The sequence below is a fragment of the Palaemon carinicauda genome, chromosome 14 (genome assembly GCF_036898095.1).
Source record: "Palaemon carinicauda isolate YSFRI2023 chromosome 14, ASM3689809v2, whole genome shotgun sequence".
Taxonomy (NCBI): domain Eukaryota; kingdom Metazoa; phylum Arthropoda; class Malacostraca; order Decapoda; family Palaemonidae; genus Palaemon; species Palaemon carinicauda.
In genome coordinates this window covers 20,139,212-20,166,165 of record NC_090738.1, presented here as the reverse complement: position 1 = coordinate 20,166,165, position 26,954 = coordinate 20,139,212, and the positions used below count along the sequence as shown (strand labels likewise).

Sequence of the window (26,954 nt, the reverse complement as noted above, 5' to 3'; positions counted from 1 at the left end):
AGTGGCCATATTTACGGGCTGCCAACGCAATAGCCAGTGCCTTGCTCTTCTAGCAAGGCAATCTAAAATGAACGAACTAAACAGTACCCAAGTTTGATTTGAGCAGCCGTGTCAGTCTTGATTTGTTCACTATTAAACAGCTATGTATGTTTACCGACACAGTTTCCTCATTTAGATTAAAACTAAAGTTCAGTTGTATAAAATTAAGTGACTGGTTGTACTTCCATGTGTTTCTCTGAAAATGAGATGTCCTTTTATAAAATTTTCCTTTAGTTTTAGGTGTATTCTAAAGTTATCTAAATTCATGTACCGTTATCAGGCTATTACATCACAAAAAAAAAAAAAAAGACAGCGTTTATCATTATGACCTGATCACAAGTCACCTTTTCTCTTTGTCATGTAGTCTCTTCCTCTTATTTTGTAAGATGGCAGACTAATTTTAACTGGATACAGATCTCTCTCTCTCTCTCTCTCTCTCTCTCTCTCTCTCTCTCTCTCTCTCTCTCTCTCTCTCAACAATTACTGTTCCCACCGTGCTATTCGCGAAGTTCGATCTCCATGGGATAATAAATTCAAGATTTCCTTGTTTACTTCTAAAATTAGCTGTGTTGTAAATTAAAGTTAATATGCAGTATTCGTCACAACAGGTGTCACAAATTATGTGTCTACAAGAACAGTTGTTAACTCAAAGGAAGAAGCAAATCTCTTCTAATGACGCATTGATATTTACGTGATCTGTTTTTTATAGTTTTGGAAAATTCCTGAGGGATTCTATATGAGGCAATAAGCAATGCTGGAGAGTCGATAACTTCAGAGAAATTACCAGAGAACTCTTTTCTAGAATACAGCAATACCTTTTATTTACAAATCATTAGAATGTTTTTATCTTAGCATTGATATTTAATATTTCAAAATAAACCCTTTTCCTTTTTTACAGGTCTTAACATAAAATTGGATCAATTTAATCTATATATAGCAATAATGGCAGTCAAGTTTTATATAACACAATTTATGTAAAGTTTTGTATTCTTAGATTGTTTTAATACCTGCCAAATCAAGTTTATAGCACATCCATGGCTGTGGTGGCCGATGTGATAACGTCCCTGAATGGTGAACGCCAGACTGGGGTTCGAGTCCCGCTCAAACTCGTTAGTTCTTATAGTCGCTGCAACCTTACTATCCTTGTGAGCTAAGGATGGGGGATTTGGGGAGCCTATAGGTCTATCTTCTGTCATCAGCAGCCATTGCCTGGCTCTCCTTGGTCCTACCTTGGGTGGAAAGGTGGCTTGGGCGCTGATTATATGTGTATATGGTCAGTCTCTAGGGCATTATCCTGCTCGATAGGGCAATGTCACTGTCCCTTGCTTCTGCCATTCATGTGCAGCCTTTAAACCTTTAAAAGGATCACATAGCGAAACGTAGCTAGCTTACTTATCTAGAGTAGAGATAGTTGTGAGACCGAGTTAGATATGGGGCATAAGCTTAAAAGTTAATTGAAAGAAGTAAAATGAAGAATGAGATATAATAAAAACTCTCTTGTAAAGCAACTGAACATTTTTTTGTCATTACTATTACTAATGCCAGTACATAATCACTTTTTTCAACTCCAATTTTAATTCATTGGTTCACAAATGTAATGTTCCAGTACTTCCGATTGCTGATAAATGGTATTACATTTAAACTAGAAAAAAAAACATAAAAAAACAACAATAAAAATCAAGTCTACCTTTTAGTTGCTCGTGAAAATAGAAACCTTATCTTAGAAATGATCAAAGTTGTGCTGGTACGCCATACGATTTAGTCTTGGTTGGTAATGAACAAACAAATCATAATAATTGAACTTGCAATAAAGACGTTAATGATAATCTAATTTGAATTATGAATGGAATTTTCTATACTTATCTTCCAGGTCAATGCGTCCAGCTTCAGAGACCAGCGCCAGATCCCGCCAACGGTTCTTGCTGTATTCCCTCTACGCCTGGGGCTCGCCTCTCCTCATTGCATCTATTACGATGGTTATGCAGACCCTAGACTCATCGCACGTTAATATCGTGAGGCCGAATTTCCTCAACGCCAGAGAGATGTGTTGGTTCGAGGGTAAGTGTTTATGTTACTCTATGAAAGATCTTATCTTTTATCTGTTATTTTTAAACAGGTTTTTATTTTGGGTTTAGTTCGACATCAATTCTTAGACTAGATTGTTTTCAGAAAGCAAGCAGTCTTCCACCCAACTGGCACTGATCAGCCGCTTGTGTTTTCGACCATAATAACAGTTTTACCTTTCTGAAATTAAAAGAACACTCTCTCTCTCTCTCTCTCTCTCTCTCTCTCTCTCTCTCTCTCTCTCTCTCTCTCTCTCTCTCTCTCTCATAAAATGTATGGATATATAGAATATAGATATTTCGTTTATATTTATTTCATCGCTTAAATCGCCATGACTGAATTGAATATAGATTTCAGATATGAAGCAAGCTTATGATCAGTTGGCACAATAAACATATTCCTGAAATGTTCTCCCTTGTGAATCTATGGCTTCATCAGTCAGTAATATTGAACAAAATTAGATCTATGGTTATTTTTACAAGATGTAAGATGATACTCAATCGTTTGTAGCAAACGTTTTGTTATGAAATCGATCAGTAATGCTATTCGGCCTTTTATCCAATTATCACTAACTATATATCAGCCTAGTGAGAGACGTGTTACTGTATGGACACGAGTCATGGTTTGACAATGAAACAATATCCAACAGACTTTGTAGATTTGTGAACAAAGTCTTCAGAAGAATATTGGGAGTTAAATGGCAGGGCAGGATTTGAAGTTAAACTACAAGAGATTACTCGATTTCAATATGTGCATGAGATCACAGTGAGGGATGATGGAGATGGTTTAGGTATGCTCTTTGCACTCCCCAAGACTGATTGGTTCACCAAACTTTCAACTGAGTTCCGCCAGGCACTGGAAGAGTTGGGTGACCCAAGCCTACATGGCTGAGGACTATGGAGCGTCAAGTAGGAGGTGATGAATGGAGAAGTATTGGCAATTTCGTTCCTGTGGCAGGAAATATATATATATATATATATATATATATATATATATATATATATATATATATATATATATATATATATATATATTCATCCAGGCGCTTACTATTTTTCATATAGGGAACATTGCTATAATTTCTCCTTGTTCGCTAATGGTGTGAAAGGAATGTGAACGAGTAGGCGTCATTATGCAGTTTTCTCGGAGCCCCATAGATAAGAAAGGCTGGTTCAGCTTCCAACCGCCAAAACACCGGCAAAACTTCAGTTATCATTATTTTTTTTTCTACTTCGCTAAAATACCACCAGTGATCGTCATCTTGACGTCTTTGTTATGCTATTATCTTTACAACCTATGCTAGTCACTGTGGCAGGACTAGGAAAGCAGCCCCTAAAGTAGAGTAAAGTAATAATTCGGCATTCACTGTCGAGTTTTCGACATTTAATCGGCCCTCCCATGAAGTAGGTCACAAAGACAGACATTGACATTCGACTGCATAATTAACATATATTTAGCTAATTATAATTCGCCAGATATGTTCCTGCAAGGTCTATTGAAGGCATTCGATAGACTTTGTGCTCATGATTAGTCGCATGTTCTATCAACTGTAACTGAAGAGCCAAGGTGAACCAGACGCAGCCCGTAGACTGAAGATGCCTAGTTATTTTTATTTTATTTTATTATTTTTTTTAATCGTGTGGAAGCAGCCTTTCTCCGAGTTAGGCTTCATTGAGGGACTTCTAAGGTTTTCAACCATTGTACAGTTGTCTGTATTAATTCTTGTACACTTCAAGTAGACGTCCGAATGATGTACATTGAAGCAAGTAACGCTGTGTTTAGCAAGAGAACTGATAGCAACGCCGCCCGTTAAACAAAGTCGCTGAGCTTGTACACACCTGATCAAAAGCATTGCCATTAGTTTCACGAAATGCCGTTAAGCAAATGATAATTTTCTGTACAGCACCTCGAAAAAAAAATGCGTTTGATCACGTGTTTATAAACTCAAGAGATTTTATTTTGCATGCTGAATTGACAACAGGTTTTTTTTTTTTTTTTTTTTTTCTCCAAACAATGTTACTGTCCACAATGTACACCAGTTAGACGTCTCCTTAGCTTCTCGTAAAGTGTACCGGAATTAATGAAGCCAACTGTACCAAAGAGAATAAAGTTTTAAATCTCCATTCTCATTTTCCGCCATTTTACCTCTTTACAATTAAAAGAATCTCTCTCTCTCTCTCTCTCTCTCTCTCTCTCTCTCTCTCTCTCTCTCTCATAAAATACATGATTGTTTAGGTAATAGATATGAAGATATTTAATGGACCTTTTATCAGTGAAATTTAGATTTTACGAAACCAATCTGAAGAGAATTATTCTTGTAACATTCACAGACATATTCCACCCACCACATGCCCCCTCAAAAAATATTCATATTCAAATCTCCATCAGCAAAACGAGTTATATCATATAATTAAGAACTAGTCAAAACAACCATTTGTTATAGAATTCTCTCTCTCTCTCTCTCTCTCTCTCTCTCTCTCTCTCTCTCTCTCTCTCTTTATATATATATATGTATATGTATATATATATGTATATATATGTATATATATATATATATATATATATATATATATATATATATACACGTATGTATATGTATATGTATATATGTAAATATATATATATATATATATATATATATATATATATATATATATATATATATATATTATTTTAGTTGGTATGTGCGTATGTATCGGCCACACACATATAAACAAATATCACTGCAACTTCGGATTTGCGAAAGACATAACAAGCGCATGTCCATTAACTGTTATATACCTCCCGCAAAAGAAAAATAAGGCCATGACTAAAATTACGTTTGATTAGAAAATGGGCAAAATTATGGTGAATTGGGTACTTATAACATTCTTGTATTAAAATTTGTTTTTTTTTTCTGTTATTGCAGGTAGAAAATCTCTCTGGCTTTATGTGTACATGATTATACTGATTTTGGTGAACATGAACATATGTTTCTTTGTGATGGTGGCATACATACTTCTCAAGTCCAGGAACAATCAACAACTGCAGCGAGCTCGGAGTCAGAACAGAGACAGGTATGTTATTATTATTATTATAATAATAATTATTATTATTATTATTAGCTTAGCTACAACCTTAGTTGGAAAAGCTGGATGCTATAAGCCCAAGGGCTCCAACAAAGAAAGGTAGCCCTGTGATGAAGGGAAATAAGAAAATAACTACAGTACAAGAGAAGTAATGATCAAATGAAATAACATAGTTTATGAACAGTGACAGCATTAAAAGAGGCCTTACATTAATAAACTATAAAAAGACTTATGTCACTCTGTTCAATAAAAAAAAAAAATAGCTGCACGATCAATTTTCTACAAATTAAATTTCTGGTAATTTAATTCTTCACAAACAATTGAGACAAGAAATTTCTGACTGTCACCGGGGATAATTTTGTCTTCTATTTACATTTTCATGGAGATGGAACATCATGAAAATATTAATTGCAAGTGATTCGAAGGAAGTGACTAACTATACTCGTATTTATACGATTTTTAGGGCATAAGTATTGAATGGATATCTGCTGACTAAAAAATTAAAGTGTTGCCTGCTTACAAGTTGCATGATTACTTTGTCAATATATTTTCTGATATATATTTTACTATATGTTCAGAAACAGATTTTCAATTGTTAATGGATTGAGTTTTCAAGTAAGGAGATCTCTACTACAATAAGTTAGTTATTTGCAACAATTTCATCGCTTTGAAATTATAGCGTCGCTTGCTCTTTTACAGGTTGTGGCTCTGTGGTAAAATTTTCTTAGTGATGGGCATCGTGTGGATCACTGAAGTGATATCTTATCAGCAGGGGACCTGTGAAGCTTGGTGAGTACTGCAAAATAAAAAGAGACTTATACCGCACATGTTTCATACATACTCGTACACTGTAATGCTATTGTTTTTTTAATCTCCAGCTCTCTCCCGCAATGATAATCGAAAAACCTGTTTAAGACTGCAATTGCACGTTTCATATTGTTTGATTTTTTGTGACATTGATGCTCTAAGGTGCTTGTATATAAACTCGTTATCTGTTGAATAAAAGTCACTTGTATTCATTCACCTCGCCTAGCTGTCAGGACCTAACAGTTACGTTGTCACACTGTTCTTCATGTTTCAGAAAGCTTTACTATTCCAATCATACGGTATTTGTACAATAGGAATTTTATTACAAAATTGATTCCAATGACTTAATTTGTATTCACAAGTAAAGCAAATGTCAATTCTAATCAAAGTAAAAATACAAATTTTCAACCAGTAAATTATTTCCTTTAGCGTGGTATTATTATTATTATTATTATTATTATTATTATTATTATTATTATTATTATTATTATTATTATTATTATTATACACAGTCTATAGAGACTGATGGTTTATAGTGTGGAGTTGTGGGTTGCATCCACCTCCCTTAGGAGTCCATCACTTTCCTCGCTATATGTGCCGTTTCAAGTAGCATGCTCTTTTGCACCAGTCCCGTGGCTATAAGGGCTCCTACCTTCTCGACATTCCTTTTCAATGACTTGGGTATGGTCCCTAGTGCTCCTATGATTATTGGGACCACTTCTATTTGCATATTCCATAACCTTCTTAGTTCAGTTCGCAGATCCTGGTACTTTTCTATTTTTGCTCTCCCCTTATCTTCCACTCTTAAGTCCCACGGTACTGCGACATCTATGTGTTACTTTTTCACGTCGTCTGGACAACCAGGGTGATGTCTGGTCGATGTGCTTGTATCTCCCTGTCCGGTTGTACTGTAGTTTAGCCTGATCATTTTCTACCACATCTTGAGGTTATTGTTCGTACCATTTGTTGCTGCATTGTATTTCATATTTTCTAATGGAGAGCTTTAGCCAATGTATCATGTCGTTTCTCATGTTAGAGCAAGTGCTGAACATTCACTGGCGATGTGGTTGATGGTTTCTTCTTTCCCTGGCCTTTGACGAGATTTTATTTCCTTCTATAGCCCGTTGAATATATCTTGTTCTTAGGGCCTGGTCTTGTACTGCCATTATCATCCCTTCAGTTTCCTTCTTAAATTCTCTCTGTAGCCACTGCCATGTTCCCATGCTGACCAATTTTTCAGTCTGCCTCAGAAATTATCCATGCATTGTTTTCTTTTCCATTCTTCTTGTCTTTTTTTTTTCCTGTTCTCTCCTCATACACTTCTGGGTCTTCATCATCCTTTATTAGATTTTCTTCCTATGCACTCTTTAGCTATTCATCTTCACTGGTCTTAAGGTACTGTCCTAGTACTCTGCTTTTAATGTTGACACAATCTTTTATGCTGACGATTTTTTTTCCTCATTCATTTCGTGGTATATGGAGCTTGTCAATATTCTCTCTTGGATGTCATGCTTGTTGCATATCCACTACATTTCTAGTTTTTTTCTATGTTGCATAGCTCTGACTTCCTCCACTCTACTATTCTAGCACTGTACTTGATAACTGGCACTTTCCAGGTGTTTATACCCCTTACCATATTTCCATGAGTTGAGCTTTGACTTCATTATAGCTTTGAATCTCTGCACGTATTCTCTTCTGATCTTTTCCTTCATCTCTTGTTGTTTTACTGCTTCTCCTTCTATTACCCCAAAGATACTTGTAGCATGCTTCATCTATGTATTTGATGACATTTTAATCTGGCAGCTTTATCCCTTGAGATTTTGTTACCTCCGCCGCTTGGCGGAGGTAATGTTTTCGGTTCGGTTTGTTTGTTTGTTTCTCTGTTTGTCTGTCTGTCTGTGGACAACGTAGAGGCCACATTTCTACACGGAATCACTTCAAACTTGGCCAAGTAGTTCCCCAATGTGTATGGAAGAACTGATTAAATTTTGGTCAAGGTCACCCCAAGGTCAAGGTCACAGGGGTCACTGGTGTCACTATGACATAAGTGGCCATATCAAGAGACAGAAATAAAGCACTGACTTTTGCATAAGCCAACAGGGAAGTCCTAGTCCAGGTGCAACCCATGGGTGATGTTCAAATTTATAAAGGTCAAAGGTCAAGGTCATATTGGTGCATTATATCAATGTCATATTAAGTATCAGTGGCAAATGAACAAAGATCACTTGAAGGTCAAAAGTCAAGCAGGTCACTTGAAGGTCAAGGTCACGTGAAGGTCAAGGTCACGTGAAGGTCAAGGTCACCTGAAGGTCAAGGTCACGTGAAGGTCAAGTACATTTGAAGATCAAGGTCACTTGAAGCCAAGGTCATGTGAAGGTCAAGGTCACGTGAAGGTCAAGGTCACTTGAAGGTCACGTGAAGGTCAAGGTCATGTGAAGGTCAAAGTCACATCAATTCATGATTCTAGGACATATGGCGCTCTAGGTCACCTTGGCGGAGGTATGTCCTCTACGAGGACCATGTCCGCGTTCAGGACTTGCTCACTTGTTATTATTATTATTATTATTATTATTATTATTATTATTATTATTATTACCTCCGCCAGGAGGTTATGTTTTCGGTTCGGTTTGTTTGTTTGTTTGTTTGTTTGTTTGTTTCTCTGTTTGTCTGTCTGTCTGTGGACAACGTAGAGGCCACATTTCTACACGGAATCACTTCAAACTTGGCCAAGTAGTTCCCCAATGTGTATGGAAGAACTGATTAAATTTTGGTCAAGGTCACCCCAAGGTCAAGGTCACAGGGGTCACTGGTGTCACTATGACATAAGTGGCCATATCAAGAGACAGAAATAAAGCACTGACTTTTGCATAAGCCAACAGGGAAGTCCTAGTCCAGGCGCAACCCATGGGTGATGTTCAAATTTATAAAGGTCAAAGGTCAAGGTCATATTGGTGCATTATATCAATGTCATATTAAGTATCAGTGGCAAATGAACAAAGATCACTTGAAGGTCAAAAGTCAAGCAGGTCACTTGAAGGTCAAGGTCACGTGAAGGTCAAGGTCACGTGAAGGTCAAGGTCACCTGAAGGTCAAGGTCACGTGCGGAGGTATGTCCTCTACGAGGACCATGTCCGCGTTCAGGACTTGCTCACTTGTTATTATTATTATTATTATTATTATTATTATTATTATTATTATTATTATTAATCAAATTAGTACTTTTCCTAATACCTATCAAGGCTTCAGAATATTAATGAATGAGTAATCTTATCAATTTGAATCTTATGATGTAGTTTATTTTCATTACCTGTATCTCGGTTATAGATATTTTTATATTGAAATAAAATAACCCAAGACCCAAAACACTGATAATTCATATTGATAATTTTATAGGTCCCTCACTCTCGGGAATCGAAATGAATTAACCATCTTCCTCTTCTTATTCTTGCAGGATTTTAACAGACAGCATCAACGCACTGCAAGGCTTCATCATATTCCTGGTTTTCGTCTGCAAGAAAAGCACTCGTCAAATGGTGGGTCCAAGGACTGACGCTTTCCGCTCTGGTCTTTCTCTTTCGTCACGTAGTAAAAAATCAGATATAGCGAATTCATTAGCTCAGGTACTATAGTTACAATTCTTTCGGTGTCGCTCATGCTCATGACATGTTTGCTTATTGACAACATTTTTGCCTACATATTTTGATCTTTCTCTCTCAGTTCTCGCAGTACTTTATCCATTATGATCATTGTTATTATTATTATTATTATTATTATTATTATTATTATTAGCTACGCTACAACCATAGTTAGAAAAGCAGGATGCTATAAACCCAAGAGCATTAATAGGAAAAATAGTCCAATGAGGAAAGGAAATAAGGAAATAAATAAACTACACGAGGCGTGATGAATGATTATTATAAAATATTTTACGATCATCAACAACATTAAAATAGATCTGCCATGTATAAACTATGAAGAGACTCATATCTGCCTATTCAACATAAAAACACACTTGCTATTTATTATATAGGGGAGATGTTAAAAAGTCAAAGTAACAAGTTTAGAAAAGTCAAAAGAGTGATTTACAAATAATTGATAATAAAAAAAAAAATGTTTATATTTTGCTGTTAGTATTGGCGAATGTATGGAACTATTAGTATGCAAAGTTATTTTGCAACCAGCAAAACTGTGACAATTGGGCTGACTAAAGATAAATAGCCTGTTACTGTTTATGTAAGCTAGCTCAGAGAAAGAATTAGAACAATTGAGAATATTTTTCCAAGAACCCCTTGAGCAATTTAGTTGTTTGACTGGTCTATTTGAGTAGTTTTCATGATGGGAAACTGATTTTAACCTCATTTTAAAACTGAATAATAGCACTTTATCTTGATTAGATCAAATAGAATAGCAAAACTAAAACACCAATTAAAATTGATAAATAAACATATTTCTCTATATGTTTTTAAAAGCCTTAGCCAAACGCAAAGTAATTTTACTCTTTGCAAAGCAACAAGGACACAATCTCTCCACATAGAACTTATTTTTGTGTTCGCTCTTGTGCATTAGAGCATATACAAATTTTTAGCGATACATTTTTACTCTTCGGGGTGTACATTGTATCTGAGAGAATACCCAATGCTGCGCAATACATGAGGTAATCTGAAATTATTATTATTACTATTATTAATTGCTAAGCTATAACCCTAGTTGGAAAAGCAAGATGCTATAGGCCCAGGGGCCCCAACAGGGAAAATAGCCCAGTGAGGAAAGGAAACAAGGAAAAATTAAATATTCTAAGAACAGTAACACTAAAATAAACATTTCCCACATGAACCACAAATGCTTTAACAAAACAAGCGGGAGAAAAATGAGATAGAATAGTGAGCCCGGGTCTACCCTCAAGCAAGAGAACTCGAATAAAATCATATCACAATATCATTATCATTGTTTGTCATGTACATCTTCAATTTTAGGGGTGCACAGTAAGCTATAAAAATGCTCAACGGGTACAGAAGAACCAAAGGGTTGGGAACCCTAGGTATAGAAGCACATCATTAACCTTTTGAGCTTAAAGTAGACGTCTACCTTTTTGTTTGATTCTTGCCATTGACATTTTGCAGCCTCCTCATGTAGTTTGTGTTTTTCAAAAGTCAACATAGCCATAGATTTCAGTTGTATATTTCCTGTCACAATTTTTTTATGATTTTAGTCTTATGGTTCTGAAAGATGACGAGCAAGCATGGAAAAGTCCAAATACTTATCCTTTTGCGTTCCAAGCTGTTGAATACAGTCCTTTAAATGTGAAAGATGCAGTTCTCGAGAAGTTTACAATCGAAGTCGGGGAGTCAGAAAGTTGAATATTTCATGTTCCTTTTTTTTCTTTTTATTTCTCGTGACTAGTTTATCCTTTACTTACACACCTTGGTCTTTGTTCTTGTAGAATTTCTGCTTTTCAAATTATAGTTGCAGTTTGGTTAATGATAATAAAGATAACAATGTCATTTGAGTGACACTGCATTGAAGAATCAAAGAAAACACACTTTTTATTTTGTTTATTTATTTATTGCTCGACTGTATAACCCTAATTAGTGATTTGAATTTTTGTTTTCTTTTTGGGAAAAAGGTTTCTATTATTTTATGTATGAAATGTTACAACTAGTCGTTTTAATTTCCAATCCGTTCACAGGTCACAAGAAGAATGTCCAAGATCAAAACCAACTTCACCTCCATTTCTTCCAACAAGTCTAAGAGATCATCCACATTCTTCACGTCTTCAAGCCAGTCAGGAACTCGCAACACCCAATCAAGTGTCATTTCTCAATCTAGCGAGTCTCAGAGGTAAGACCGGAATCAAGAAATCATTCACTTGATTTCGACACTTATTTTGCTTACTTTACTTACTTGCTTACTTACTTTAGGGGCTGTTATCCTGGTTCTATACTGCAAGGGAACCCTACTCTCTACAGGACCTTCGCATTCATTTTATCGTATACATTCCCAGGCATTCAGCTTTTCACACCGCATATTGCGTGTTCATTGTCAAATACACATCGAAGCACTGAGAAAATAACAGCCTTCAGTTTTTTCTTTCTTGAAAACCTTAATATCTTCAGTCTTTCTGATGTCTAGTGGGAGCTTATTGTATAGTCTTGGGACCGCATATTTGAAAACATTAGAACCTACAATAGACATATTTTGCTGCCTAAGGTTTTACTGCCCCATTCATGTCCCGCAAAGGCGAGGAATAAGTCATTGCATACTCATGTAATCAGTGACCAATTCCCCCTCTCCACCCACAATACTACCAGAGGTAACCAGACAAAGTCTACAGATGACTCAGCAGGTAGATGTATGAGCTTCCCCTAAACATCCCAATCCTATATCATAGGGACAATGTTCTAATAGAGATAATTCAAGCTCCTATTATGGCCGGAACTCATAGTCCTACATTTTTTTCCCGTAATAATTGCCATAGACTATTCCACTCCGCATGTATAAATGTCTTAACTCACGAGCAATATTCATATACTAGTCAAGGCTTTTTGGCCATGATACAAGTGTCACGACCTGTAAAAAAATGATAGCAAAATATTTAGATAGAAATGCACACACACACACATCCCCTCTCACCAGGGGATGACTATTCCGGCTACTCCTCTCCCCCTACCCGAGGGACGAGGAGAGTTGAGCATTACCGAATATATATATATATATATATATATATATATATATATATATATATATATATATATATGTGTGTGTGTGTGTATATATATATATATATATATATATATAAACATATATATATATACATATATATATATACATATATATATATATATATATATATATATATATATATATATATATATATATATATATATATAGAGAGAGAGAGAGAGAGAGAGAGAGAGAGAGAGAGAGAGAGAGAGAGAGAGAGAGAGAGAGAGAGCGAGCCAAACAATTGTTCTTTATTATATAGGGGAGATTTTAAATTTGCTCGAAAGAAAACATTTTGATATCATTTTAAAACTTGCTCATACGTGGCGTGATTGTATTACTAGAACTTTGCTTCAAACTACCAATAGACTTGGAAGTTTTGCATTTGATATGAAAATGTGTGCGAGAAAGCAAGCAAGAAAAGATTTGGGTGATTGAGTTAATATTGTCCTTTGGTTACCTTTTATTAGTGTGAAATTCTATAAATGTTAGTTTCCATTATCATACCACTCTCCTATCATGAACTGAGATAGGAATGGTCGCACCATAAGCAAACTCAAGCTCAATCATAGCTAATTTGATAAGTTTTGTAGATATAGATGTCGATGTAGATATACATTACATATAGACATCGATATAGACATGTATATTGATAGAGTTATCGATATAGATATAAATATAAGGAAAGATTCTTGGTGCCTGTAAGTCTGGCACTATTCTGGTTTCTATCACAAAGTGTTTCTTTCTTCTTCCAAAATTGGATATATAATGCGTTTGTTGTCTTTCAGTCTGACAGGAACGTCAGCGGAAGGACCAAGATACCCTCTCAATCCGATGTCCGTCATACGAGAAACTGACAGTTCTGTGGAAGAAACGGTAAGAGCAACGGGTGCTGACAGAGCCCCGTCTAACGAAGCCTTAACGAACTCTCCAGATGCAGACGAAGACTGTCCATCTATTCCAGAAGATTACGACAGATCACCTGAATCGCTTACGGCAAGTGAATCACCAATGGATGCCCTGGAAAAACCTGAAGCACTTCTTAATAAGAGAGAAACTAACCTCGAACCGGAACGAAAATCCACCGATTCAGAGGAAGAACCCATGGTGAATGGAATAGACAACGCTCAAGGAACAGGGCCAGATGATACTGCTGCAAGTTCAGCTGTGGAAGAGGATTCCACTTTGCTAGTATCAGGGGCCAAACCAGGCGTTACATCGGAAGTTTCACAAACGATGCAACCAGAAGAAAACTCGCCTTTATTAGTTAGGAATATGGCCACTTAGGACTATGGTACACGTTTGATTTAATAACACTTAAATTACGATAATGATTTTCCCTACAGTAGTCTTAGAATTAAGAAAATTCACCAATGACCACAGAGCAGAGTCAAGTTTTCACCCTAAGAAGACAGACTTCACACGTGATTGTGCATTTTTATCAAGACGTATCTTTTGGACACGAAGTTAAAGCATCTGTTCTTGGTGAGGACAATTTTAATTATATTTGTGTTAGCTTACTTTTCTTAGTACTCCTAGTGCATTTTGTAATATCGTCTTTTATATTGTAAACATTCACCGTTAAAAGGAGCTAAAATGTACATATATTTCATATAGAATTATGCATTGAATTTTACTACCTTGTAAATTGTTTGATTCTAACAAAGGGCTGTATCTCACGATGGAATGCCCTGCACTAAAGATACTGTATATACGTTTTAGACAAAAAGAAACACACACACACACACACACACACACACACACGATGAGACTGATATTTAGCTATACTGTATTAGAATGAAGAATACGAAAATGAAACTAGTAAATGTAAAACACACGTGCTGCTTTTTTCTTAATCCTTATATTACAATAAAGTTATTTGGTTACAATCTCCAGTTTCTTATGGTAACGTCTGGGTCGGTTGTTGAAGCACACCTGATTGAGACAACTTTACACATTATTATTATTATTATTATTATTATTATTATTATTATTATTATTATTATTACTTGCTAAGCTACAATCCTAGTTGGAAAAGCAGGATGATAAATCCCAGGGCCCCAACAGGGAAAATACCCCAGTGAGGAAAGGAAACAAGGAAACAAAATATTTTAAGAACTGTAACAACATTAAAATAAACATTTCCTATATAAACTATAATAACTTTAAAAAGAGAGGAAGAGAAATTAGATAGAATAGTGTGCCCGATTGTACCCTCAAGCAAGAGAACTCTAATCCAAGACAGTGGAAGACCAGGTACAGAGGCTATGGAGTGTCCTTCTCCTAGAAGAACTGCTTACCATAGCTAAAGTCTCTTCTACCCTTATTAAGAAGAAAGTAGCCACTGAACAATTACACTGCGTGACTGCTGTAGTTAACCCCATTGGCGAAGAAGAAGAATTTGGTAATCTTAGTGTTGTCAGGTGCATGAGGACAGATGAGAATCTGTAAAGAATATGCCAGTCAATTCGGTGTATGGGAAGGGAAAGTGAACCTTAACATGAGAGAAGAATCCAATATAGTACTGTCTGGCCAGTAAAAGGACCCCATAACTCTAGCGGTAGTATCTCAACGGGTGGCTGGTGCCTGCCCAACCTACTACCTACACTACGTGCACAACGATGTTATCAAGTCCTTTCGAAGAGGTCATTGTCTATTGGATGTGTGTGCAATATGTATTAGTTATTACACAGGTATAATGTATATATATGTACTATGACAGGTAGGTTCATTAACGTAATCTATTTTTAAGCTAATGATTTCTACTTGTGGATTTTACTTATAAACTGTCCACTGCTTCAGCCCAGATCTCAACAGAGAATTGATTTTGATGTAGGAAATACGCATTCAGAATAACATAGAATACTTTAATTCCCATGCTTAATTTTCATTATTCAATGACATTTTGCGGGTCCTTTATGATTATCATCTGAGCAAGACCATGCGAGTTCCTCATACATGAAAAAAAAGAAAAAAAAAAGTTTATTTGATAACCGCCAATTTAGCTGTTCTCGTATGGCCTTGTAGATATTCCATGATTAAGACAATGTCAACTTTAAGCACTGCTGCCAGACGTACTCATAAATTGGCTTGATAATGATGAAATATGACTTATCTTAAATATTAAACTCATGGTGGATAATATCTATTAATAACGCTGTCCTATTAGTAAAATAAGATATTCGACGGTGAGCTTTTGAGGTCCCACTCGGTATGATATGTATTGTTCAAGGATTCTGGCCGCTGGCGTCCATAGACTCATACTTCAGTCTGACTCTGTCACCGTTTGGAAGTTTATAAGTTGCAACGCTGTAGGCCATGACATCGAGTTGGCCCTCGCGGCACCCAGAGTCATCACTCGACAGTTGTCAGTTCGTCCTTCGTCAATCGACTTGTCACTCGTGCACGCATGAGAGGTGTGAGTGAGAGTCAGTACAGTAGTCACTCAGTCCAGTCAGCTGACTCAGTTGCGGCGCCGCCATTCGTGACTCGTCAGTCAGCGACCTAGCGTTTTGTACGCCAGGGCAGGCGCCAGCGCTTCAGTATTGCAGTAGGTTTATGAGAGAACACTGCTCCAAGGTTTCTAAACAGGTAAGGCGCTTCAGTTAAATGTAATTAAAATTTTTTCCTTGTAATGTATTCTTGTCTTTATAATATTTCACATAATTCCGTTGGGCTATACGAACATAGTGCCGAGTGTGAGCTGTCAGTAGTTGAGATCTGTTTATACATATCCTTCTCAGCACTTGCGCCAATATTTTACAATTGTAGCCTACTGCATCTGCGAATCGCATTAGGTCAGTTTTATTTTGTGATTAAATGGTAGGCTATTCTTTTAGAACAATATTTTCGTTTGATAATAGAGCCTGACAAATGATCCTTCTATAAGCCTTCCTCTTATGATTCTAATCCGTTTAAATTTTTTTTTTTTATGGGTTGGGAATAAAACGATTGAATAATAGCATGACAGGAATCTAACCTTCAGAACTAGATCTAATCTTGGACTCCTAGGCCTACATGAACGGAAAAAAACCACAGAAAACCCAAATTTTACCTCTGAAAACTCTACTTTTATACTCATAACCGTATAAATAATTCTGTCATTTAGTAAACTAGTCAATTTTTCTATTGTAAGACAATAAGTGATTTAGTGTACAGAACATAAGTTTCCTTTAGGATAAAAATTCCATTCAGAAATGTAACTTAAAGGAAATTCTGAAGCTCACCGGGACCCCAGTTGAATAATAGGAAGTGCGGGAGTGATTTTTATTAGGGGTGAATTAAAAAGCAACCATATTTGTTCATTACTTCTTTTAATGGTTGTTTATTAATTTCCTTTCCCCACTACGCTATTTTTCCCTGTTGGAGCCCTGGGCTTACAGTATCTTGCTTTTCCTACCAATGTTGTAGCTTATCTAATAATAATAATAACAATGATATAGCATCGATTGCTTAGCTAGGGACTTACGGGAAAAGCATGGCAATTGAGGGTGAAATGTGGCCACCGTAAATATCATGAACGGCAATTTGGTATTTGATCTCTGCGCGAAACCATGATGTCGTGACTTAATACTGTATATACATTTGGGAAATTAATGCAGCAGCGTTGCTTGATCCATTGTGCTGATAGGTAGAAAATATGCTATGTGGTTACACTAGTAGGTTGGCAGTCACCAGCCACCTGGTGAGATATTCCCACTAGATACAGTAGTGCTACATTCAATCCCTCTCTGGTACGGCTCACTTTTCCTTTACCTACATATGCACTGAATACACATTCTCCTCTTTCCTCATACACCTTACAACACTAAGATAACCGAAAAATTATTCTTCATATGAGTTAACTACTGCACTGTATTGTTCAGTGGCTATAGAGAGTACACTCAGGCACATTCTATGTTTCCTTATTTCCTTTCCCTACTCTACATGGTTATTTTCCGTGTTGGAGCCTTTGGACTTACCTTACATTTCCAACTAGAGTTGTAGCTTAGCTAGTAATGAAAATAAGTATATACAGCATGGGATGGATATCGAAACTTGAACATTTTAATTGGTCTGAGAGATGCATTGAGTTTCATCGCTGACTCATATTGGGCGTGATCTTGACGAATCATATTCTAAAATAATTACTGTATTAAAAAACCTTGTTACGCTAGTATAGGCTATATTTTTTCTTTTCATCCGAAATGTGCGATAAAATTTCTTGTCCATAATATATTGCATTACTGGCTAACGAGCAAATTGACTGTCTAGACGTGATATCTGCTTTCTAACTTTTCTCATTAGTTTATTAAACTTGCATGTGTTGTGGTCTGCCTAGCCTATTATTCACGGATGCAAAAGAAAGTTTTTCTCACAAACAACACTATGGCGTCTGAAATAACAATTTTACCAATGTCTTTGTTTCGAAAGCAGAGAAATGTAACAAGAATAACGTACAAGGAAAAAAAAGATACGAAAGATATCTTATGTTTCACATCGCCCAACTGAATCCAAATATAGTTTTGACAGCTATGGCGCTTTTAAGTCAGGCTTGCATACCTGGTCAGGTGTTTGAACTCGTGAAATAACTTACTAATTTTGTTATAAGTTTTAAGGAAAACTTGGACGAATTAAGTTGGGATGAGGAAACTATACACAATACTTGGTAATGTGTATATTCATCAAAGTATCAGTTAGCACATAGGCCTACGGGTTTATTTTTTGCCTAAAAACGTATGATCAGACCAAGGCCAATGCAGAATTTTGTCTCCGGGCGGTCGAATCGTATGCTCCTTTAACACAAAAAATGTCTCATGTAAGTTCGTAAATATTATTAAAAAATGCACTTAAAAATTAACATATTACTGAGGCAATTTTGTATTCTTGGTTTGTACAATAATAAACCCCATACATAGATCTTGATATTAAATAGATGTAATATGTACATAGTAAGATTAAAACTATGAGGCAATTCAACGAGTTTGCAGTAGGCTACAGTAGGCGAAGAACTTTAATTCGAGTAACTAAGTTGTGAACAATTCATCAAGATCAGATATAACATATTCCAAGATGTCTATAATTAGATTGCTTTAAACACACACATTATTCAGAGTATATCTTTCTGGGATTATACTGTAGCCACGATGGCAGTATATCGGGATAAAGCATCGGCGACTCGTTAGCCATCTTGCTTGTCGACTTGGTAAGTCTCTTTTAAAGATATAGGACAACAGCTGATGATGGGATTTTATCATAATTCAGTGTCCTAGGAGAAAGGGTCGGTTTCGTTCTAACTCCTGCTTAATAGCAAGATCTTCTATATCGAATACAAAATAGTTCTTTTCAACGCATTTTAGTGCTCGCGAAGCAATAGCTAAAGGCTAGGAATTCCTTAATCGTCTAACTGTTCAATCACTTCTCCGATAGTTACATAGCTCGCGTGCATTGACCGGAAACTCATGCTCAAAGTTAGGAAAAGCCAACAAACTATCATCAGACTACACGTTTTGATAATTAAACTCCTCATTATCATCTCCTTCACCTATTAACGCAAATGACCTCGGTTAGGTTTCACCACTCGCCTCTATCTTCAGCTTTTAAATAAGTACTTATCCATTCACGATCTTCACGCTTCATAGACCTCAGCCATGTAGGCCCGGTGTAGCAGGAAATTTTTCCCCCCTGACTGAAATTCCCCCCGGGAAAAATAGCCTAGGATCAATTTCCCCCCTGGGAAAAGCAGCCCTGGCGGTTATTCCCCGGGGGGGGGGGGGGGGGGGAAATTTCAGCCCTAGGATATTTTTCCCCCCCTAGGCCATTTCTCCCCCACCCTTCCTTACAGAGAAACTATTTTGATGAATTAAATAATCAACGGTAATTTTGACAAAATATTAGGAAATATATATTATATATATATATATATATATATATATATATATATATATATATATATATATATATATATATATATATATATTGTGAAAACCTTACTCTTCTTTCGTATTGTCCAGCACGAAATAAAAAGTACACTTGATGCTAAGAAGCACTGTGGATGAGAAAGGAGATGATACCAATTCAGTTGTGTTACCAGAGATTATGGGGGAACCGAGTGGGAAACCGGGGTTTTTAGGTTGGGGAAATGTCATAAACGAGTGATTTACAGCAATATTAATGGTCAGAAATGCTAAATAAGAACAAGATAACCAGTTGGTAAAACATATGGATCATGTAAGTGGCTGAACATAGGCCAATCATGATCATTTAACACATTTGAGATTTGTAAAAGGGTACAGAACCTAACAAACCCACCTAACCTAACCTAGTAGTCCCCAGGTCACAACCCCTAGCCGGGGGCAATCCCCCGGACCCCCTTCCCAGGTCACAGCCCCTAGCCGGGGGCAAGCCCCCGGACCCCCTTCCCAGGTCACAAACCTTCCCAGGTCACAACCTCTTGGACTATCCCAATATCAGCCTTCATCATAAATTCTTTAAACAAACAGGCATTTTTTTTTTCGTTGCATTCGGAGATTTAAAGTTACGGTTGCACAAATTTCTTGAATTGAGGATATATATACTAAAGAATTTGATTGTCCCTTTACATCCTTCGAAATCAGAAAGCTTGTTTTCTAATCAATATTGCATGGGGTTTGATACGGATTCACCAAGAAAGTGAATAGCACGTTTAAAATTCATTGGCCTTTTTTATCCAAGTAACATGTTGTGACCTCAATTTATTGCCTAAATGTAATCTTTCATTGTCTTGCAATTTGTGCAGCTTTTCTATGAAATCCCATTGAATTTGATTTCCATGGCAAACAAAAAAAAAATAATGGTTACTTCCACCAAGCAGAGGGGGAATCTTGGCCCAGAGGGGGGAATATTATCCTGGGACAAAGTTCCCCCGGGGGATATATATCCTGGGCCATATTTCCCCTGGGGGAAAACCAGACCGTTACACCGGGCCTTTCAACCCTTTTAGTGCCTTGTGGAGCCAAATTAAAAGTTTGGTGAACTAATCTCTTTTGGGGATTGCGAAAAGCATGCCCATGTCATCTCCATCTATAAGAAATCTTCTATAGTATGAGACAAGGCCCTAAAATGAGCTTGCTTGTTTACAAGTTGTAGGGCAAGAATATTCTCTAATGGCCTGAACTTGTGCATCGATCTTATGCCTTCATTATTTATTATATGCTATAACTTTATGTTGGAACAGCTGACACTTTTCTATATTGATTTTCAAGTTACGCCTTAAGAATTGATATATAGTTGGATAATGTTTTACGAATTTCCTAAACTAATACTACCCCCCCCCCTTTATTTTTAGACTGAAGGGAAGCATATTAAAGGAATAGAGTGAATCACCAGCTCCAAACCATAGATATTTGTGGTACAAAAGCTGTTTTCTCACGGCTATCTACATCTAATGCTATTTGGTGGTAACTAACTACTTGTATGGCCTAGCTAGCATTGAAAACAATGAATTATTCTGGAAGGGAGGGGATATTGATCATTACTGGGATGCTATTGAGTTTAGATTAATCTACACTATTCAGAGTGCGCCCTTTTCAACTATTACAGTAGGGCGAATCTGTTACTGAAATGATGCCATGTGCAGGGATAACTTATCGCCAAAGCCAGGGGTTTCTTCCTTCTAAACAAAATCATTGGATTTGGGAAGCAGTTAAACGACATTTCTTGGGAGTTAATTGTAAAGCAACATTATTCAACTCGCGTAATCTTTATGATGAGGTATTTGCCTGAATGGAGGCTAGCCAAACTGCGTTAACGAGATGCGATCTAAGATTCTACACACACACACACACACACACACATATATATGTATATATATATATATATATATAATATATATATATATATATATATATATATATATATATATATATATATATGCCTATTTATGCAATATAAAATATACTTGTCTGTGTATATATACATATCATCATCATCAACCGTCACTAGTCCACTACAGAACAAAGGTCTCGGACATGTCCAATCATTTGCGTCTATTTATGGTCTTTCTATGCCAGTCCACACCCGCAAACGTTCTTAGCGAGTCAATCCATCGTCTTCTCTTCCTTTCCCTGCATCTTTTGCAATCTCTAGGGACCCATTTTGTTATTATTAATATCCGGCTATCTATTATCTATCATTCTCATTTTATGTCCTGCCCATTTCTTTTTCTTCCATGTTGTTAGAATATCCTGTACTTTAGTACTTTAGTTTGCTCTTGTATCCATGTTGGTCTTTTTCTGTCTCTTGGTGTTATTCCATATACAGTATATGCACATAGTATAAATGAAATCAAATGCAGCCGTTTCTAACTCATTGCAGGAGAAAGGCCTCAGCGATGTCCTTATTCAGGTTTGGTCGGTTTAAATCACCATCTGGTCACTTCGGATTGGTGATAGTTGGAAACGCTTGTCTATTTGCTCACAGCAAACCGACATGGTAGGAGTGGCTCTGAATCGTACAGGTTTGCTGATCGAAACGATGCAAAAACCCTTTCACCACGTGACGTGTGTGTATATATATATATATATATATATATATATATATATATATATATATATATATATATAAATATATATATATATATATACATATATATATATATATATATATATATATATATATATATATATATATATATATATATATATATAGCAATAAACAGTACAATACAGGCCGTAGGTTGACCAGGGCACCAGCCACCCGTTGAAAAACTAACACCAGAGTGTTATTGGGTTCTTTGACTGGCCAGACAGTACTACATTGGACCCCCCTCTCTAGTTACGGCTCATTTTTCTGTTCCCTATACGTACACCGAATAGCCCAGCCTATTCTTTCCGCACTCTCCTATGTCCTCATACACCTGCCAACACTGAGATTACCAAACAATTCTTCTTCCCGCAAGGGTTAACTATTGCACTGAATTTGTTTAGTGGCTATTTCCCTCTTGGTAAGGGTTGAAGAAACTCTTTAGCTATGGCAAGCAGCTCTTTTAGGAGAAGGACACACCAATATCAAACAATCGTAATCTAGTCTTGGGTAGTGTCATAACCTCTACACCATGGTTTTTCAATGTCTTGGATTAGAGTTCTCTTGCTTAAGGGTTCACTCGGTACCGCTATTCTATCTAATTTCTCTTCTTATTATGTGTGTGTCTTTTTGGAAGATTTTGTCTTCCTCTTGTTTTTTTTTTTTATTTTATAGGTTATATCTGAAAACTATTTTAATGGTGTTATTATTCTTAAAATATTTTAATTGTTCATTATTTCTCTTGCAGTTTTTTTTTTTTATTTCATTTCTCCTCGCTGGGCTATTTTTTCATGTTGGAGCCCCTTGACTCTAGCCTTCTGTTTTTTTGCAACTAGTGTTATAGCTTAGTTGATAATGATAATAATAATAATAATAATATCAAGGGGGTTCCTTCTTTATTTGTTCTATTTTGAGCCCCTGTGTACAAGTTTCTCAATATTTCCTATAAACAACACTTATCGCTATATACGAGTACACTGTGCTCTTGTTATCAAATATGGCTTGTTAGAATGAGATGCGGCCAAAATCACACTCTCAAGAATAGGCCTATTTCCGTCAGCTCAGTCTGACTCGACACCCTTCCAATATAAATAACTGTGTGCCTGTATACTTGCTGTCGCAAACTTCGTCGACGGCAAAATGCTAATGTCTCCCTTTTTGTAACACGATAAAGAGAATTTATTTGAATTTGATCATTATCGCAGATAGGTCGACATTTTGACAACGTTAAATCTTCTCGTCACGCGAATGTGATCATTGTTCCCCATCCACTAATATTGTACAAAAGTAAAATAAATAAAGATTCCCCTGCAGTCAAATATAGCCCAGAGGATGACACAAATTTGTCTTTCTAAAATATAATTACGATGTTAATCCAGTGTCTTTGAAATGAAGGACTTAAGATTTGGATGATGTTCGTTGCCAAATGGTTTTGGCAAGAGTCTATAGGCTCTGGAACATATTGTGATTGCCTAGTTGTTTGTATAGGACCATAGGCAATTAGGCATTATTAGAGAAATTCTTAATTAGGTTTTCATCTCGGTTTTTCCGCAGTCTTCTCTTAAGGAGAATAGAGTTATGGGTTTAGAAAAGTAAGGTGTTGGGATCAACTGTTTGGTATGAAACAATCCTAAGAGGTTTGAAAGTAGTGTAAAAGCCATATGTGGCATACGTAGAGCAAGAGGGTATGGGTGAATTTAATGAGGGAATGTGGTGTGCTGAAATTTGTTAAAGGATGTAAGTTGTTGAAAGTAATTAAAAGTTTTCATGATATGCTGTATCATATTTTAGACTAGGTTGATAGGAGAGGGGCTGTTTATTGTGAAAGTGGGTCTAAGACAAATAGCTAGATTTAGAGAGAGGTAGAGGTGACTGACCGCCAACGCCCAAGACTGCATTTCAGTAAGGGTCTGAAATAACGATATGTTATGTCTTCTTGTCTGTTCAACATCTTTATTTTTGAAATAATGTAAGAAATCAGAGAAAGGACAGTGGATGTAGATGGAAAGGTGTGGAATACAAAAATGATGTGTGAGTGGATTGTGGAATGGTTGGTATTTACATATGATACTGTGCTGATTTGGAACAGTGAAGAGAAACTGTACCATGTGATAAAGAGTCTGAGGCTATCTGAAAGAAGAGAAAGTTGGGGTACATGTGAGGAAGTAGGGAAGTGAGATTAAATAGAAACAAGAAGATGAAGGAAGGATTGTATGTGTGAATGGTGGAATAATGTAAGTGGCTGAACTTAGAGTAAATATGACATAGTTTGGTAAGAAGTGTCTAGAAATAGGAGAAGCAGGAAAGGTAGCAGAATGTGTATCATGAGTCTTGAAATGCATGTGTAAGCAAAGGTGATAATGTGTAAAAGGATTGTCGAACCAACTCTTCTTTTTGAAAGTTAAGTATGAATAAAGGAAAAAAAATGATGCAGTTGATATGAATTCTGAAAGAAGAGAAAGTTGGGGTACATGTGAGGAAGTAGGGAAGTGAGATTAAATAGAAACAAGAAGATGAAGGAAGGATTGTATGTGTGAATGGTGGAATAATGTAAGTGGCTGAACTTAGAGTAAATATGACATAGTTTGGTAAGAAGTGTCTAGAAATAGGAGAAGCAGGAAAGGTAGCAGAATGTGTATCATGAGTCTTGAAATGCATGTGTAAGCAAAGGTGATAATGTGTAAAAGGATTGTCGAACCAACTCTTCTTTTTGAAAGTTAAGTATGAATAAAGGAAAAAAAATGATGCAGTTGATATGAATTATCGGTGCAGTTTATGTAGTGTAAGTAGAATTGATAAAAATAAAAATATGGAGATATTTAGAAGTTGTGAAAAGGTTAGCATAGGTGAAACGATGGAGGAGAGTGTTTCGAGATGGTTCAGTCTTGTGGAAATTTAAAACAGATAATTGAAAAGAGCAAATTCATGAGTCCCAGGAAGAGGAACGATAAGAGGGCTAGCAAGGGTATCATAAATGGCTTGAAAAACATATTGGAATGGAAATGGAAGGGCTTTTATATACAGACAGCACATGTGTGTTTGCTAGAGTATGGCGAATGAGTCAGTGATGCAATGAGGTAGTAGATTGGCTCGGGCACCAGCCACCCGTTGAGATACTACCGCTAGAGAGTTATGGGGTCCTTTGACTGGCCAGACAGTACTACATTGGATCCTTCTCTCTTGTTACGGTTCATTTTCCCTTTGCCTACACACACAGCCACCGAATAGTCTGGCCTATTCTTTACATATTCTCCTCTATCCACATACACCTGACAACACTGAGATTACCAAACAATTCTTCTTCATCCGAGGGATTACTACACTGTAATTGTTCAGTGGCCACTTTCGTTTTGGTAAGGGTAGAAGGGACTCTTTAGCTCTTCTAGGAGAGGGACACTCCAAAATCAAACCATTGTTCTCTAGTCTTGGGTAGTGTCATAACCTCTGTACCATGGTCTTTCACTGTCTTGGATTAGAATTCTCTTGCTTCAGGGTACACTTGGGCACACTATTCTATTTCTCTTCCTCTTGTTTTGTTAAAGTTTTCGTAGTTTATATAGGAGATATTTATTTTATACTTAGAATATTTTTCCTTGTTTCCTTTCCTCACTGGGCTATTTTCCCTATTGGAGCCCCTGGGCTTATAGCATTCTGCTTTTCCAACTAGGGTTGTAGCTTAGCAATTGATATTAATAATAATAACAATAATATAGGGTCGATAGATATGCGGCTGATGACCCTTCTGTGTAGGTCTATTAAGCAAAGAAAATTGTGGGAGTTCTAATTCACCGGGGACTCATTCATGATTCAACAATTGAAGAAGAGTGGCACCGAATAGTGTTATTTATATACGGAACATCCACTTGTTTGGGGAAATGTCTTAATATTGAATACACAGACAGTATGTACAGTATATATGATTATGTATATAGTATTTATGTTAAGTATATGCATGATATATAATTGTGTATAGCCTACATGTGATATATATATATATATATATATATATATATATATATATATATATATATATATATATATATATTGGTGAGTGATGTAAAACTTGAGAGGGTTATTGTAGATTGAGAATGCTTATGCAAGTAAATGTTAAGGATGCAATAAAGATGATTTAGAGGTTTAATTAAGCAAGAAAAGATTAGATGCTGATGATGTCAAGTAAATTAGTGCTGAAAAGTGTTGACTATGTGATAGTGATGCTGGCCGGAGTTTGTAAGGTATGCCTAATTAAGGGAAAGGTGCCAAATGAATGAGTGTGAGGAATAAATGTTCCATTGTATATAGGTATAGGTGATAAAGGTAACTGTATGAATTGCAGGGCATAACAGCACTTGGTGTACCATGGAAGGTATATGGTGTTGTTTTGATTGGAAAAGCAAGACAAATGACAAAGGGTCTGATATGAATCAACAGTGTAGGTCTAGACAAGGAACAAGATTTGGTGATGTAAGGTTTGTTTGGAAATGATTATGTGATAAGTTTTAAATTAAAGAGGTTTTATGTGGCATATATGGACCTAGAAAAGCTACTAATATAGGCAGTGTGAAGTGTGTTGAGTATATGGCTCCTATTATATGTTTTTGAGAATAATTAAAACTTTTTTTTATGGTGGGAGCTAAGCTTATGCTAAGGGTATGCAGGCAGATAGTGGCTGGTTTGGTGTGAAAGCGAGTCTGAAAAAAAAGTGTTTTTTGGTTT

General features: G+C 36.3%; 2 protein-coding genes across 10 annotated transcripts in view; both read left to right on the top strand.

Moving 5' to 3' along the window:
• Positions 1-14,530, top strand: part of LOC137653468 (probable G-protein coupled receptor Mth-like 3) — a 47,782-nt gene extending 33,252 nt beyond the window's left edge. For 7 of the 9 annotated variants that reach the window (XM_068386882.1, XM_068386884.1, XM_068386880.1 and 4 more), the window contains exons 4-9: positions 1,910-2,097; positions 5,012-5,159; positions 5,871-5,960; positions 9,430-9,598; positions 11,665-11,816; positions 13,487-14,530. In XM_068386882.1, the coding sequence (XP_068242983.1) occupies positions 1,910-2,097; positions 5,012-5,159; positions 5,871-5,960; positions 9,430-9,598; positions 11,665-11,816; positions 13,487-13,985 (1,246 nt within the window). In that variant the 3' untranslated portion in view covers positions 13,986-14,530. Of the gene's footprint in view, positions 1-1,909; positions 2,102-5,011; positions 5,160-5,870; positions 5,961-9,429; positions 9,599-11,664; positions 11,817-13,486 lie in introns of all 9 variants that reach the window. The other 2 variants (XM_068386885.1, XM_068386886.1) reach the window with 2 other exon arrangements.
• Positions 14,531-16,132: 1,602 nt separating this feature from the next.
• Positions 16,133-26,954, top strand: part of LOC137653467 (solute carrier family 22 member 7-like) — a 117,133-nt gene continuing 106,311 nt past the window's right edge. Inside the window, exon 1 of the mRNA XM_068386876.1 lies at positions 16,133-16,289. Within this exon, the coding sequence (XP_068242977.1) occupies positions 16,257-16,289 (33 nt within the window). The 5' untranslated portion in view covers positions 16,133-16,256. The remainder of the gene's footprint in view (positions 16,290-26,954) is intronic.